This window comes from Heterodontus francisci, chromosome 31 (genome assembly GCF_036365525.1).
Source record: "Heterodontus francisci isolate sHetFra1 chromosome 31, sHetFra1.hap1, whole genome shotgun sequence".
NCBI lineage: Eukaryota > Metazoa > Chordata > Chondrichthyes > Heterodontiformes > Heterodontidae > Heterodontus > Heterodontus francisci.
The window spans coordinates 28845566-28861630 of record NC_090401.1 but is presented as its reverse complement, the minus strand read 5'-3'; the positions used below and the strand labels follow the sequence as shown (position 1 = coordinate 28861630).

At 42.9% G+C, this 16065-nt stretch overlaps 1 protein-coding gene across 1 annotated transcript in view; it reads right to left on the bottom strand.

The window, feature by feature from the left end:
* Positions 1 to 6405: 6405 nt before the first annotated feature.
* Positions 6406 to 16065, bottom strand: part of csmd2 (CUB and Sushi multiple domains 2) — a 2056060-nt gene continuing 2046400 nt past the window's right edge. Inside the window, exons 70-71 of the mRNA XM_068011193.1 lie at positions 9746 to 9929; positions 6406 to 6841 (exon numbers count right to left, since the gene is read on the bottom strand). Coding sequence (XP_067867294.1) covers positions 9770 to 9929 — 160 coding nt within the window. The 3' untranslated portion in view covers positions 6406 to 6841; positions 9746 to 9769. The remainder of the gene's footprint in view (positions 6842 to 9745; positions 9930 to 16065) is intronic.

Here is a 16065-nt window from a genome sequence, read left to right as displayed (position 1 = left end):
TTTCCTCTTACCTGAAAGGATTACACAATCTGTGTTGTGCAATGTGCCATGTCTTAATGAATCAGCTACACTGAGGACTTCTGCAATGTATAAAATAGAAAGAGGGAAAGAGAGAGAGTGAGAAGAAGAGAAAGTGAAACAGAGAGAATAGAGAAAGAGATACAGAGATAGAGTTGCATGCATATTATGGCACAGATTTACAAACATGTGGAAAAGTGCCTTTTACCAGAACACTTTGGCGGATCTATAGAATGTATTAATAAGGAATATAGGAGGATTAGGGTCATATTTTACATATGATTCCAAGGGTTTAGTTGACTCACAGTAATGCAATAATCTTTTCAAATTCAGTTAGGATAGAAGAAGTTGGCCATGGTTTTCCGTGTCTATGGTCACCAGCTTTCGGTTTCCTTCCCATTAAAGTGAATGGAAGATAAACTGTGACTGGCAAGTCCAGCAGCAGAAAACCCTGGTTGTTGTGTCTCATGATGTAAATGTACAGAGATATATAAAAAACAGAAAAGCATTATTCTACAACCAATGTTTCTTAGCATTTTGCACCTGCATTCATGGCTCTCTATGAACCAATAGTAAATTAATGAAATCTTACTTTTTTTGGTCGACTAAGAATCTTAAGTATTCTCGTGACAAGGCTCTGTAAATGAGCCAAAAACATCTAAAAGGACTACAATAATAAATGTTGAAAACTGCCATATTATTAATAGAAGATCTTTCAGGATTAATGCTGCTGTAATTGGTGCTTGAAATGAGCCATTTAGTTAAAAAGAAAATAAAACAGATTTTTGAAGGTAAGAATTTAAGGATTTTTCATAAAAGGTGGAGTGCAATTAAATGATAAAGGTTTGCTTGCAAATAGTTTGGACCTATTCAATACAACAAAGTGCAACAAATGAGAATTGAATTACAGATTATTTAAATTATATTTCATGGGTCAAAGAGAAAATTACTGGTCCTTGGTAAATTACAATAAAGGATGAAATGTCACAAAACAAGAGAATGCGTTAATCACGATGCATATTTCCACAGTGAAATGAACAGACACTAAGTTGCATTTGTCCCACAAGTGCACATATCATACCGTAATGTATTGGGGTAGAAACTAGCTATGTGCCAGGTTTTGAGTGCTAAGATGGCGATGGGGCTCTAACTTGTGCCCGAAACAAGAGGCCTGATACTGGTCCAAAATTGAGCCTCAAGCTCATCTCAATAATGTGGATGAGCTGCCAGCACCTCCCATAGGCATCTCACCCTCCTGCAGCATCGAACTTCAGGCTGCCTGCCTTGCTGGCAGCAGCCTCAGGTAAGTGGGAGGCCCAATCGTAGCCATCAGTAGTTCTGCAGAGCCTGATGAAGCACTTCTGCTGCTATCTACGCTGCATCTATACAAGAAGAGTAGGCCTGGTGCCTGTTCCAATCAGGGCAGCTCGGTTCTCCAGAGATGTCCTAAAACATACATTAGGACTCTCATTCACATGCACAAGGGGCCTAACACCTGTTTTAGGTGTCTGGTCTGGATGCCTGAAAAATGGCTCAACTTAATATTGGGTCAGACTTCTTTCAGGCACAGAACATTGGTTCATATATTGACCCCATTGTGCGTATTTTACACTCATAAAACAGACACAATGAAGTTCAATTTCTAGGCCACTCAGGTTATAACATATAAAGTAGCTTTTCAAATGAAGCAGTAAGTTCAAATTTTGCTCCTTACAGCACAAGAATCTATAGCTGAAAGTGTTTTGTGAAATCACTTCGTCACTTGAGAAATTATTTTTATTTTCACAGCTTTTTCTTCATGTTTGAAATTCTTTTCCATACCCATACACCTTCAGAACATGCCTGTTTCAACAGACTAGAAACTTTATAATAAATAGTAAAATCTCAGATTTTGTTTTGAGAAGTATCAGCTTTACATCACTTTTAAAAGGTTTCTTGTCTTGTCGAATACCTGAGCATCTCTGTATCCTCTCTTACACCGCAAGTGTATGTTAATTATGGGAAATTTATTTGCAGTAGATCATTTCTAAAATAGTTTCTGTCTCCCAACACAGAATGTGGTGCAAGCACACTAAATTAATAGGACTCTTTTCCTCAATGTCATACTCCAATTTCCAGTGTTTAATCCCACAGTGAAATCTATTTTTAGCAAAATTAGTTGCTCAAATAAAAAATCTTGCTCACTATTATCTATCACTCCACAATGCGCAAACAGACAGTTTCAGCCTGTCCCTCAGTACAGAAGCTCTGTATCTCAGAGTCTCCTTCTAATATAAGTCCAACTACGTAACACAAGTCCATACCTTAGTCTTTTTTTTGAAAAAGCTCAGCAATTTAAATTAAAATAAAGATTGAAATAACATACCACCACTTGATGTGGTGCAAACAATATATGCAGAAAGATACAAAGTAATAAACCACTGGGTCAGTCCTCAATAACTCACTCATCCTTCCAACTGTCTGAATGAAAATTCACAGCACATTTTGTCCCGCTGTTTATACATTAAGCAGTCAATAGGTTATCAGGATTGCTAACCCTTTCAGTGAATAGTCTAGCTCCTGCCTTGCTTGTATATTCTACTTTCTAACCTGCTGTTACTCGATCACAAAGCTTTTAGATAGTTAACTGTGAGGTGATCCGACAATGGTGTAATCATGATGCCATCAAGGCAGATCAATATTTATGAGATGAACAAGGCAATATGTGGAATTGACTAACCTATTTTTGAAAGATGCCCTGGATCTGGAACCTCTGATATTGGGATAGGTATCAGGGATGATAACATCAAACATGGCTTTGCTGAATGAAACCTTGTCCTTTCAGCCATAACAACACCTGATATAAATATACCAGATTGTTGAGTCAGTAACAGAAAAAAAATTCTGATGGTGCACTGAAATTTATGATCCCACAATTGACTACTGCACATTGTGCAAGGGAATCTACATTTGAGCTTATTAATGCTTTCATATATTTTAAAGTTGTAGCATCCCACTATTACCTTTTCTCAGTTTCCCCAGCATTATCCATTATGAAGGGGAGCTCAATTTTCCAATTTTTGCAGGTATTGTCAAATTTAAGGATATCCTTTGCCCACAGGTTACAGTCAATCCCAGAATGAGAACTCAGTGCTCCCATACCAGGGCTACACTTTCCTATATACCCCACACTTGAAGTATCAGCCTTGGCTCAGTGGTAGCCCTCTCGCCTCTAACTCAGTGGATTGTGAGTTCAAGTCCCTTTCCAGAGACTTGGGCACATAACCCAGTCTGGCACTCCCATGGAGTACTGAGGGACTGTCAAATGTGATGTCTTGCAGATGAGATGCTAAACCCAGGCCCCATCTGATTTCTCAGGTGGACATGAAAGATCCTATGGCATTATTTAGGAGGAGGGCTGGAAAGTTCTCCCTGGTATCCTGGCCAATATTTATCCCTCAAGTAACACCTGAAATAGGATAGCTGGTTATTACCTCTTTGCAGTGTGTGACCTGTCTCTATGCGATCTGGCTGCTGTATTTCTTACATGACAACAGTGACAACACCTCAAAAGGTGTCATATTGCTGTAAATGGGATGTCATGAAAGATGCTATATAAATGGAAGTTCTTTAATTTTTTTGTATTTTGGTCTGCACATTTTTTGCATACTTATGGAGGGAAATAGGGAGAATAAATACATTTTACAGTTTCTTTTGGTATATTCTCAAGAGATATGTCTACAAGAAAAATAACAGTTACTTTGCTCATTCTTACTGCTGTTTCGAGAGCCGTGTTTCGGCTAGGTGCGCAATACGATATAAATTGACCAAACTAATGCAAAAGATCAAGGAATTTCACATGCAAGTTCTGTCCAGCACAATTTGTGTTTTTGTGATTTTTTGGCACTGGTTTTAAAAACATCATGCTATAAGCCAGTCCCACACTCATTGATCACAATTGTGAGGTTCTGCTTATTGCATCTGTTTGTGGCCCTTCAGGTAGGCTCTTAAAATTAAGTTTTTTTTAGTTTCAAGGACACTTGTCGTCACCTCATAAAAGATTTAAATATTAAAAAATATTTAATTTTCTAAGAAACTGACTAGTGTACATTAATGAAATGAGTAAGTAGTTCTGTATAGTTTTTTTAAAGTCATTTTCAGTTATTTAAAATTGGGTTATTCACAGGTGGTGATTAAAAATGTTTATTTTTTGTGATAAACCCATTTTCAACTGTATTACTAAATCTGCACCAGGTTACCGCTCTTAGATGTAAGGGCCGAGAAAAAAAAATGTCCTAAAACATTACCAGATTTCACTGGTTCATAGAAGATTTTACGTGTGATTATGCAAGTGCAACTTGAACCATAACTTCACTTTGGAAAACTAATGCAATTTATGGCCGATTTGTCGATTGTGTCAAAAACGGAGATTCTACCATACTCTGTTCTGTCAGTTTCATTTTCTATCTTCTGTTTTTTTCCCTCCCAACTGTTTCGATTTTTCATTTACTTTTCTGCCTTGAGCACACTTTATCCAAGCACGAATTAGCTTGATGCCATGTGGTGATTTTCCAGCGAACAGTTCATGTCTGTTCATGTTCAGATGGGCCAGACATCTGAGTAATGAAGGAAACTCCCATATTGGCAGGAACACTGAAAGATCAGGAGGCAGTCGTCTGCAGTATGACCACACAATTACCAACTGATCTTTGCTGTAAAAACCTGAATACGTTCAGCAGCCTCATAAAAGGTGACATTAAAATTTACATCCAACCTTCTTTAGCTCCTCTGTCGATGACAGCCATGGTTAATTACAGGATAACTTAATGTGTCTTCAACACAGACTTTCTCATGTTAAATAAATGAATTTTTAAAATTTGACGTATTTTTTTTTAAAACTACACATAAGACATGCTTTCTTCAAAAGCAATCCAAAGGGATCTCAGTTTAAAAATTAGATCTTTTAAAAAGTATGCCATGGAAGCGGTGGGCCGAAGGGCCTGTTGCTATGCTGTACGACTCTATGACCATTTAAATTTTCCCATCTGGCTCGAGATTCTTCGCATTCTCTAACCACAAGATGATTCCCAATATTGTGTCAATCCAACAGATTCTTAGATATCTACAAACTCCAAAAGGGCCTCGCTCTGTAACACCCTCCAGCCCTATAACCCTTCGAGATCTCTCGCTTCTATAATTCTGACCTCGAGCGCACCCCTACTTTTAATAGGACCACCATTGGCAGCTAGGCTGTCAGCTGACTAGGCTCTAATCTCTGAAATTCCTTCCCTAAACCTCTCTGCCTCTCTCTCCCTCTCTTGTCCTGTGAGACAATCCTTAAAACTTACCTCTCTGACCAAGCTTTTGGTCACTTGTCTTCATGCCTCCTTATGTGGCTCGGAGTCGGATTTTGTTAATGCTCTTGTGAAGTGCCTTGGGATGTTTTTAAAAAATACTTTGAACTTTAAAAAACGCTATGTTAAAGGTACCATATAGGTGCAAGTTGTTGTGAATGATATATATCTGCTCCAACATGATCCCTGGCATTTTTTCACTGTGAAGTGACCTGCAATGGCTTCTCACAGTGACAGGAGCTCCAATATGTTCCGATATGGACACTCAATATACTGCATTTCCACTGTAATGAGTTTCCCCATATATTTCCAAAGAAGGTTTATCTTGGAGGCTACTATATTCTGCATTGTGAGTTTCACACTTGAGGTGTCAACTGTCACTGAATTCTGGTGATTGGGAGTCAGTAATAAGGCTCTTGTTTTATAGCAGCCAGTGAAAGAAAAGTAAGACTACCTCTTGGAAAGGGGAATGTTTGAGATTGCACCAAGAAAGTTGGGCTTGAAACCAAGACTGAGGAGAAATTAGCTGGACAGGGTGGGATGGGGGGATGTTCAAAGGTAAACCTTCCGCTTTTGGATTTGATGGAGATTGGACCCCAACAGCAACATTACAAATGTGAGTAAATCATTAAAAAAGTGCAATATATGATGTATAACAATAAACATCAATGTGTTCAATGTGCCAAAATGCACAATTGAGGTTATAATGATCTTGCCTTCTCTGAAACAGCTTTAAAAGACATGCATACCTCTAGTACAGTTATCAGGAAATGTTACTCAATGTTTCAAATGTTACTACTGAACATTAAAAGGATACCTAAATTCAGATACTCACTGATGTTTCCATTCACTTCCTGGATTAATGTGTGATTATCTGTATGTATTGTAAATTATATATAACACAAAGAAAGGAAATACTCAACAATCTGAAGTCACTGAATACAATGGGTTCAAGCAAGCAGCTCTCAAGTCCTGATGAGGACCAGAAACAGCAACAAGGGAGAACCCAAGGTACACTTCGTCCTTGGAGAACCAGATTCCAACATTTTACTTAAAGGCTTTCAAGACACATATTTTCTTTTGTCGGTTGTGAATGATTACGCCTTGCCATTTAAATGGATCCTTTTGAGAACTAGGTCACAACTTTAAATCCTTTGCAGAGGATGGGCTTTATTGTTTTACTTGTCCTCTGCCAAAATGTCCTCCAGACTGGAGATATTTATGTGGAGTTACTGAATTTTGAAGGTTAGAGCTCAGTGGTGTGTTTGGTTCATCATCACAGATGTATTCTCTGGTTACCACAGTGAGAAATAGCTTTCTAACTGTAGTGATTTCTGGTCACACTATACCCTTGGCCTCCCCCACCCCTGGCTCTTCATAATTGAAGTAATATAAAGGGCAGCACCCTTAGTAGCTTCTCCACAGTCACTACATCTTTGAAGAAAAGCAGTCAAGTAGAATCTGATGAGGTGATTCTGGACTTCAGAATTCTGTATAAAGAGAAAACAAAAATATTTAAGTAAATTCACAAAGTCAACAAACTGTTATGATGTTACTGAATTCTGGAAAATTGGGAGTTAGGAAAAGGTTTTCATTTATTGAAGGAGTCATATCTGCCATTAGAGCAATGCAAGGTCAGGTGATCATATGTAAGTCATCTGAACTCCCTGCATGCAGATTAAATCAATCCATAACTTTTATAATCTACAGTAAATCTAAAATGAAACAGTGTTAACATTAGCCAAAGAGCAAGGCTTTGTTAAGAGGTTTTCATAAAGCTTTTCTGCTTGCAAATCATGGCACGATGATCTAATTTGTCTAATTATCTTGTTCATTTTCACACCAATCTATTACTTTCTATGCTCTCAAGTAGCATAACTCACTGAAATTATTAGTGTGAGTTATCTAGCACCCAACTTCCAGAGGTTTTCCGACATGGAGCTGGATACAGAAGAACCACAAAGTAGTTGAGCAGATGGTGTAAAATGGTGGCATAATGCTGGGCCTTCAAGCATTTACTGTGTTTGGGGTGCTTTAAAAACAAAGCGCACCACTTATGAAAAAGATGTCGACAGAAGAAAAAAATCACCAGGGTTGGGGGAGAGTGGGATCGTGATCGCTCCAGATCCCCCATCAAGGTCAATCAGAGGCCTTCCAGCTTGAGAGGAGCAGTAGGCTGTGATGACTGGTAAGTAACAGAGAGGGCGCTTCAACATGGAGCTGCCTTCTCAACTTCTTTAAAAGTTTAATTTCTAAAAAATGATTCTTGCAACCAGGCCACCACTTTCAATGGAGGAAGAGGGGATCCCTCTCTAAAGGGTAGTATGTGGTTGCTCTCACATCAAGGTAGTCAGGGAGGGCCTCTCGGCTTGCCTAGAGCGCTGGCTCCCTGGCCTGCTGCAAGTGCCCGCCACAAAGCACCTAACCTGGCCCCTGCTGGTGCAGGAAACTGGAACATTTCAGTTGGCTTCCTTTAAGTGGGCTTAACAAAGCACTAAATGAGCCTAATCAGCTATCCACCATGTGGGGGTTGATAGACCTGCCGGCCCCGATCCTACCTCCCCTAAAATGGCTGGTGCCAGGAACGGTGTTAGGAAACCAGCACTCCAGCGCTGGTATTTTCGAGCCCTGTCCTCCTCTGTTCCCACACTTGGCAGGACCCAAAAATCCTGGAAATCTGGAACTTTCTGCAAAAAGCTGTTCAGGCTTGAAAAGTTCAAAACTGAGATTGATAGATTTTGTTAGGCAAGGATATTAAGGGCTGCTGAAGCTAGACAGGTAGATGGAGTTAAGATACAGATTAGCCATGATCTAGTTAAATGGCAGAACAGGCTCGAGGGGACGACTGGCCTGCGCCTATTCATAGCACTTCCAATTAGCAGCAGTGTTATTCACATCATCAACATAGTACAAAGCACATGGGAGGAAACTGCCATTGAATACCCAAATATGTAGGTACTGCATTCCTTTTTAAAAAAAAATTTACCTTCCTTGATTTGCTAAACTTCATACATAGAGTAAAATATTGGACATAGTGAGAAACATTTTTGCTCCACTGGAAAAGTGTTATGTTTTTAATTTGAATAACCCCAGTGATAAGAAGGGAAACCACTTTGCCTGTCAAGTGATGAAAAAATATTAAGAATTGCAAAAGGCAGCGGGAATCACTGCCAACAGAAAAAAAAATCAGTATGTGCAAAATGGTGATCAAATTCTGAAGGTACTGTTTAATCTAGCATTTTACTGGGCTGTCAAGTAATTTGACAATTAAGCATGAGGTAAACTAAGTTTTAATTGAGGATAGTCTGCTTGACTCAAGAATGAGGCCATGCGGTAATGCTATCATTTGCTGCAATCTTTTCTCGAAAGAAAGGTATAATTTCTGCTAGTTAAAATTAGGCATATTAGTGCGGGGGGTGGGGGTGGGGTGCGGGGTGTGCAACTGAATGCTTTTCTACTTTTCTCATTGCGTGTCAGTATCGATTATTCACAGGCCAGGTACAGCACAAGTCAGATGTAGAAGAAAGCTCCTTGTATTCAATTAGGTAATTTGTCTTAACTGCAGCCTCAGAAGATAATTTCCCAATTGTACATAGTGAATTCTGCATACCCTGTAGCAACCATTATTATGGCGTCTTTGAATGAGACCACCAGTTTTTAAAAATTTGTTTATGGGATGTGGGTGTCGCTGGCTAGGCCAGCATTTATTGCCCATCCCTAATCGCTCTTTAGAAGGTGGTGAGCTGCCTTCTTGAACCGCTGCAGCCCTTGGGGTGTATGTGCAACCACAGTGCTGTTAGGAAGGGAGTTCCACTTTAATGCAATCAGTACTGAATTATGAGCAATTTTAGGCATTGGCATACATTGAGAATTGAGTTGAGACATTGCAAGGTCATTTTGCTTAATCTCCCCATAACAAGCAGAAAGTGAGACTTTCAACTCACCAACCTTGCTTAGATTTGAATCTGGTCTCAAACGTGACATTTTCTTTTCAATAAATAAACTTAAAAAAACTTTCTCTTAATGTTTTCTCCTGACAACTGTTCCCAAGCCCATGCCAATGCTATTTTTCAGTTGAGTACCTGTAGCTATATCTGGGATCCACTTGCAACTTCTTGCAATTGCAAAACTGGAATCAGTGAGAAATTGCAGACACAAAGCACCGCATTTTGGTGCCCTGTAGTCCAGTAAGTTGGAGCAGTTTGATTTGTGTTAATGAAATACTTGTGAAAGGAAAATACTGTAACATACAGTGTCACATAGCCCTCTACAGGTAATGTGCCTCAATAGAAAGTGGAGAACACCTGTCAGAAATCAGTAAAGATCTGAAGACCAGGTATTTTAATGATCTTAAAACAATTTTCTGGTGCACCACATTTACCTGTACTACTTACCAATGTCTTTGTAAAGAGTAAGCGCTATACTGCCGTGCATACAGTGCTCACCGTCACCCCAATCTCACTGGTCACGATGTCAGATGGTTGAACATTTCGATCATACATGGGGTTTTCAAAAGTTGCTCGACCATTTGTATTTTCATGGCCTGCAAAACCATTGAATGGTACTTTTGGCCTTTTCCTGAAAGAAATTCAGAACACAGTCAAATCCCAACCCACTTCCATCCTGACCCAGATAGAGTTTAAGCAAACTCCTCCGCTTTGTGCAGGCAGTCAGTTCCAGCTCCAAACACTTCCCACTCTCTCCCAATATACAGAATTCCATAAGATACAGAACTTATCAGTGGAATGATCAGGATTTTCCTGCATTTCTGCTGGATTTAGAGAACCAACTGTGCTTGTCACACAGCATGAATTATATAATTAACCTCATTACGGATCAAGCCAATTCCTTTGGATTCTCATTGACTATTATTCAAAAGGACTGAAACTGTTCCCACTGCATATAATTCCCATAATCCATGTACATCATTGTCAGAAATACTGTTGCAAGTATATTTTGTGTGTACCCTATGCAGGTACACATAACCAGAAGTACCCAAATAAAGCAAAATAGAATTAAAGTATTTTTTGACTTAAACAAAAGCATGGGGACAATAGTTCCCTGGTGAGTTCTCCATGGCAATGCCTCAAACAAAGTTGACTTGCCAAACAATCAGCACCCTTTTCTCATGCAGTATAAATTGCTGCTCCTTTTGAAATTTGGCATTCTTGCATCTGTCCTGATGAGTGCAAGGAGAAAAGCTTCGAAAGCATGTCTTTTTTTCAGCAATAATCAAATTAAAGTATTACCACAGTCAACTTTTTACAAACAGATGGGATACACTCTTCCTACAGTCAGTGATAGTAGCGTCAGTCCAATTATGTGAACGTCGTGTTTTGTGCCTGTCAGTAACGGTAAAGTTAGTCTCAGTACATATCGGTCTGGGAATGGTGGGCAAGGTCACACAGCTTGTTATATATGACAGCCTCGTGGGTACAGTACTAGACTAGTAACTGAGATATTAAAAGTTCAAAGCCCAACATGGCAAGTTGTAAAACTGAATTTAACAAATCTGGTGGGCTGGCACCAAAGAAAATATGGCCATGAAAGCTGTTGGAATGTCACAAAAACCCAACTGTTTTTAGGGAAGGGGACCTGCCACCCTACCTGACTGGCCGATATGTGACTGCAGTCCCACACTATGTAGGGAATTTTATGCTCACCCCTGTGGCAAGTTTGGAGGTGGGGAGAGCAAATAATCGGGTGGGATGGTGGCGGGGCGGGTGGAACCCCACCACAACGCCTCCACTGAAATTAAGTCCGGGGGCGGGAAGACCTGTCAGCAGCCTTCTCGCCCCCTCACAATTGAGGCCCTTATCTGGGCAATTAATGCTCAATTAAGGGCCTCATCCCCCCCACTGTCACAATTAGCCAAGCGGCGGGTGGCCCTGTCTCTACATGGGGAGCACGACAGGAAAAACCGAGGGCTGCTTGCCGGCTCTGGGGTGGTGGGGGTTCCTCGTTAAAAGGCACAGTGCCTGAAAGAGGGACCTGGCATTGGAGGGGGGGGGGGCAGCACCGCTGACAGCCACCCCCTGGCCTTACTTCTGACCCCCCCTTACACCTCCTTCCCCCATGACCCCCACCCCGCGAGACTCCTCCTGTCCTGACCTACTTGTGGCCTGGGTCCAGCGCCGCTCCCAGGCCTGGGCTGGGTGCTCCACTGGCGCTGCACAGTTACAGAGCTGCCGGCCTCTGATTGGCCAGCAGCTCTCAGAGAGTGGGACTTTCTTCACCGGGTCCTTGATCCCGTAGAAGGCCCGTTGCTGTCCAGTTAAATGCCTAATTGGCACTTGATTTGGCGGGCCTTCCATAGAAGAGACAATGTGAGGTTTTCGGCGTCGCTTTTGCCAGACTTCAAGACCCCCGTCACCCGGATAAAATCCCAGCCTATGTAGTTAATTCTTAATGCCCTCAGTGAAACCAGATAAGTGAAGTACTGCCTTGCCAGCATCTAAATTCAAATAATAAAAAAAAATTCAATGATGAATTGAAAACTCATGATTGCAAATCAGTGCTTCCAGGTTTAAAGGAGTCCTGTTGAATTGCTTCAAAAAATTGTTCGCACTGTCCCTATTTTTCATGTCTTGTCATATTTTCGTGAAATTTCTATTTGTTTGGATGCTAATAAGCTAATATTGGACTTTATATTGAAACCTCGCACCCTTGAGAGAAGGGATTAAGTAGGCAGATGTTGAAACGGGCACACAACAATCAAGAGATCATCAAAACAAATCTACACCTTGCATGTGGTCTCATCATATTAAAAGTTCTGTCACTTACACTGTCTTACAATGAGATCAAATCTGACATTTGTCACCTCCTTCCAGCGTCAATTGTGGATCACAATGTTATGACAACTTAACTCAGAGCTCAGTGAGATAGCAGATCTCACAATCATTGGCTGCAATCCCACACAATGGCTCTGCATAGGGAATAGGAGGACCCATGCTATGGTATTGTTACTTTAATCTCCAACAGACTTAAGGATATAAAAGTTCTGGATCCTTCTGTAGTCTTTAATACTATTGCATTTCTTAAGGATCTTCAATTCAGACTCCCTGACTACATATTTTTATGGGACTCCATACCAGATAGATATAGTGGGATACTGTATTATTCCAAGAAGTGTTTCATTGGAAGAGATTGTACTAATTACTTATTTAGTATGCAATATTTTCTACCATTGATAGATTTCATATTATAAACCAAGTATTTATAGCATCCATTTTACCATATCATATTAAAACTGGGCTATAATCACCTCTACAAGACAGCAATCTAAGGCTGAATTTTCAGGTCCTGTCAGATGGGGCTGGACAATATTGGCACGGGTCAGTGTGCCGGTTTTCCGATGTCGGCTAGGGTGAGGGGAGAGCGGGATCGTGATCCCTCCAAATACCCCATCAAGGCCAATTAATGAGTTGGAGAACTCATTAAGAGCTCGTTAATGGGGCTGTTGAGAGTTTCACGGGGGCACATGGACTACACACGCTGTCTGGGGCAGACCAGGTGAAAGGAAATTGGTCCACAGAGTGTTGAGCCAGTCATGGTTGCCCCAGGGAATTAGCCCTGACCAATAAAAGTTTAAATGACGTAAAGGGGGATTTGGCCATTGACAACTGGTGCCCTTGGCACTGTGCAGGTGCCAGGGAGAGTGGGCAGCAAGTCCTTAGCCAGTGAAGAAGATTGCTGCCCTCCTGGCATCATGGGAACAGAAGAGCAGGGGACAAGACTTCCAAACGCAATTGGGCAACTAGCTGACCACAAGGAAAGCAGCAGCTGGCAATAGGGACACGACACTTAGATTTGGGCCCAATGGCAACGAGGAGCAACACCCTCCGCAGGGAGGTTGGAAACCCAGGCATCAGGAAGAGGAGCAAGGGGCAGGAAGGACATGGAAGCCATACCCTCCACATAGGATCTACTGGCAAAGAAGTAGCTACCGAGAGATGCCCGGGACCCAATGCTACAGGAAACTGCAACTCTCCAGGCAGATGGCCACTGACATATATACCCTCATCATCGAAGACCTCGTAGCACTGTTCACTGTGCTCTGCCAGTAGCCATCCAAGTTACTGTGGCCTTGAACTTCTTTGCTTCTGACTCCTTCCAAGGCTCAGCTGCAGGTCTTAGTGGCATTTCGCAAATGGCTGCACACCACTGCATCTCGCCGGCTGCTGATGTTCTATTTGCCAGAGCTGGACAATACATTCATTTTGAGACAGATGAGGCCTCACAGCCACAGGGTTTCACCACCAAAATTGGATTCCCTCAGGTGCAGGGTGTCATCGATTGCACCCATGTAGCCATCAAGACACCCAGTGGCCAGCCAACGGGAACCATCAGCAGGAAGGGCTTTCACTCCCTCAACGGTCAGGTAGTTTACAACCACAACAAGAGCTTCCTCCATGTGTACACTCGCTTTTCTGGCAGCTGTCATGACTCCTTCATCCTCCACCAGTCCAGACAGGCTGCCGCAAATGTTCACTTCACTCCCATGGATGGATGGATCCTACGGGACAAGGGATATTCCTTAAACAGATGGCTACTCCCCACTCTACGGGAGCCTCAGACAGAGGCACAGAGGTGATACAACATATGCCACCTGCTCACAAGGACAATTATTGAGCAGACCATCCGGCTTCTCAAAAGGCAATTCCGCTGCCTGGACCAGTTGGGTGCTGCTCTCCAATACACTCCTGCAAGGGTCTTGGTCATTGTGGTGGTCTGCGGCGTCCTACATAACATGGCCCTCGAGAGAGGTGTGGACCTTGAGGATGGGGAAGCCTTGAAACTAGATAGCTAATCAGAGGAAGAGGAGGAACAGGAGGTGAGAGAGGAGGAGAGGTGGAGGCAGAGAGGGAGGATGCAGAACACAGAGCTGCCCAGGCTGCACAAGCAGGTGGTCAGGCAAGGCGTGGGGCATGAAAGTCTCATCAGGATGCCTTGAATGTCAGGGATCATTTGATTCAGGAACGTTTCAGCTGAGTCCCTCTAACCCAGGATGAAGGGCATGGTAGGGAAGTCAGTGCAAGGCACCAATGCGAACACATCCATTCAAGACAGAACCTGAAACATCGAAATGCTTCCTGCTCATGATTGATGCACATCAGGCCAAAGGCTTTGCCCTCACCATGGAGGAATCCTTGACCACCGAAGCCATCTCATATCACATTTCTTGTCACAACAGCAGAAAAAAGATTCTCAGGTGTGCGGCTTATTTATTATTTATTAATATTATTTACACAGTGCTAATTAAGGGATATAATGCACAGAGACAGTAAGAAGACACCGCACTGACCCACTCAATGCTCTGCACAATGCTGTGGCCTCCACACCCAGTCGCGGAGGAGATGGAGCCAGCCTGCTCACTTGGCTCTGCTTGCGGCTGAGATGCATATAACAGTCATCCTTGTTGTGGTGGTGCCCGTGGCGGCATCTCCAGAGGCTGGTGCACCTGCATCAGTGCAGGGGCAGCCTCTGTCACTTGGCCTTGCTGTCCGGAGGCTCCCATTGTCAGAGGAGCAGAGGAGGCCAAGGACGATGAAGGCGCCCTTGAGGGGTGGCACCCTTATCCTCCTGAGGGACATTGTCTGCCCTTGGCAGGCACACTGGATATCTAGAGGTGGCCACCAGCTGGGGCGCATCTCGCATCCACTTGTAAGATCTCTGCGGCACCAGTGCCATGAAGCAGTCCAGGCTACACAGTATGGCATGAATCCTGTGGCTGTCAGTGCGCATGTCCTGCATACACACCAATTGCTGCAGCCTATGGCTCTCCATGAGGTTGGCTACTCTCTCAATGGAGGAGCTCATGTATTCATATCCCTGGGCCATGGTGGCGCATATCAGCTGGATGGACTCTTCCATCCTCTGCCCATAACCCTGCACTGCATCAGGGAACTCCGACGTGGGAGCATCTCCTGCTGCCGTTCTAGGTAGAGCTTCCTTTTTTGTTACTCCTGAGGCCCTACATCTGTGCCCAGCTGAGCAGGCCTGTGTCTGTCCTCACTCCTTCAAGGGGGGCTGTCCACAGCTCCCTCTGCCTCTGGCACCTTCTCCTGCCCACTAGTGCCATGCTTCTCACATGGTGACACACTCTCTAACTGCACACGAGGACCCACTGAGGTGAGAGTCTCTGCGCTGGTGGACAGTGCGTTTGTAAGGTATGACTGTTCTTCTGTTTTTCGCTGCTGCTCTTGGGCTGCTGCTTGGGAGGGAGAGGGTCTCCGTGAATGGACGTTTGCACTTGTAGGAGACACAAGTAAAGATCATGGGAACTAATCTTGGAGAGCAGAAGTCTTTGCAGTGCTGAGGTTTCCCAATTCAACTCAGTGTTTGGCATGCTGTCAGATGGGGTGTAGTGCAATGCACCCCCTTAATGAGCACATTGCCCTCTGTAATCACCATCTCCACCATGAGTGCCTATTTCACCAGGGCCAACTTTTTCCTGGTCTGCAATCCTCGCTATTTCCATCGTCCGATCCTGCATGGGTGTTAACACCTGAAAGTAGGGGAGACCTCCTTCTGTTTGGGCCCTCTCCTGGGCATTGTGCACCCGTGTCTCCTGAAAGGACAAAAGAGAGTTTGATAAAGCACTGTTGAATGTGGCCAATGTCATCCACTCCTATTCATTAGCAGCTGCATGTCTTAGTGTTAACAGGTCCTGAACAGCACGATGGCTGCGTGCCATTCTGTGGGGTCAGTAAGT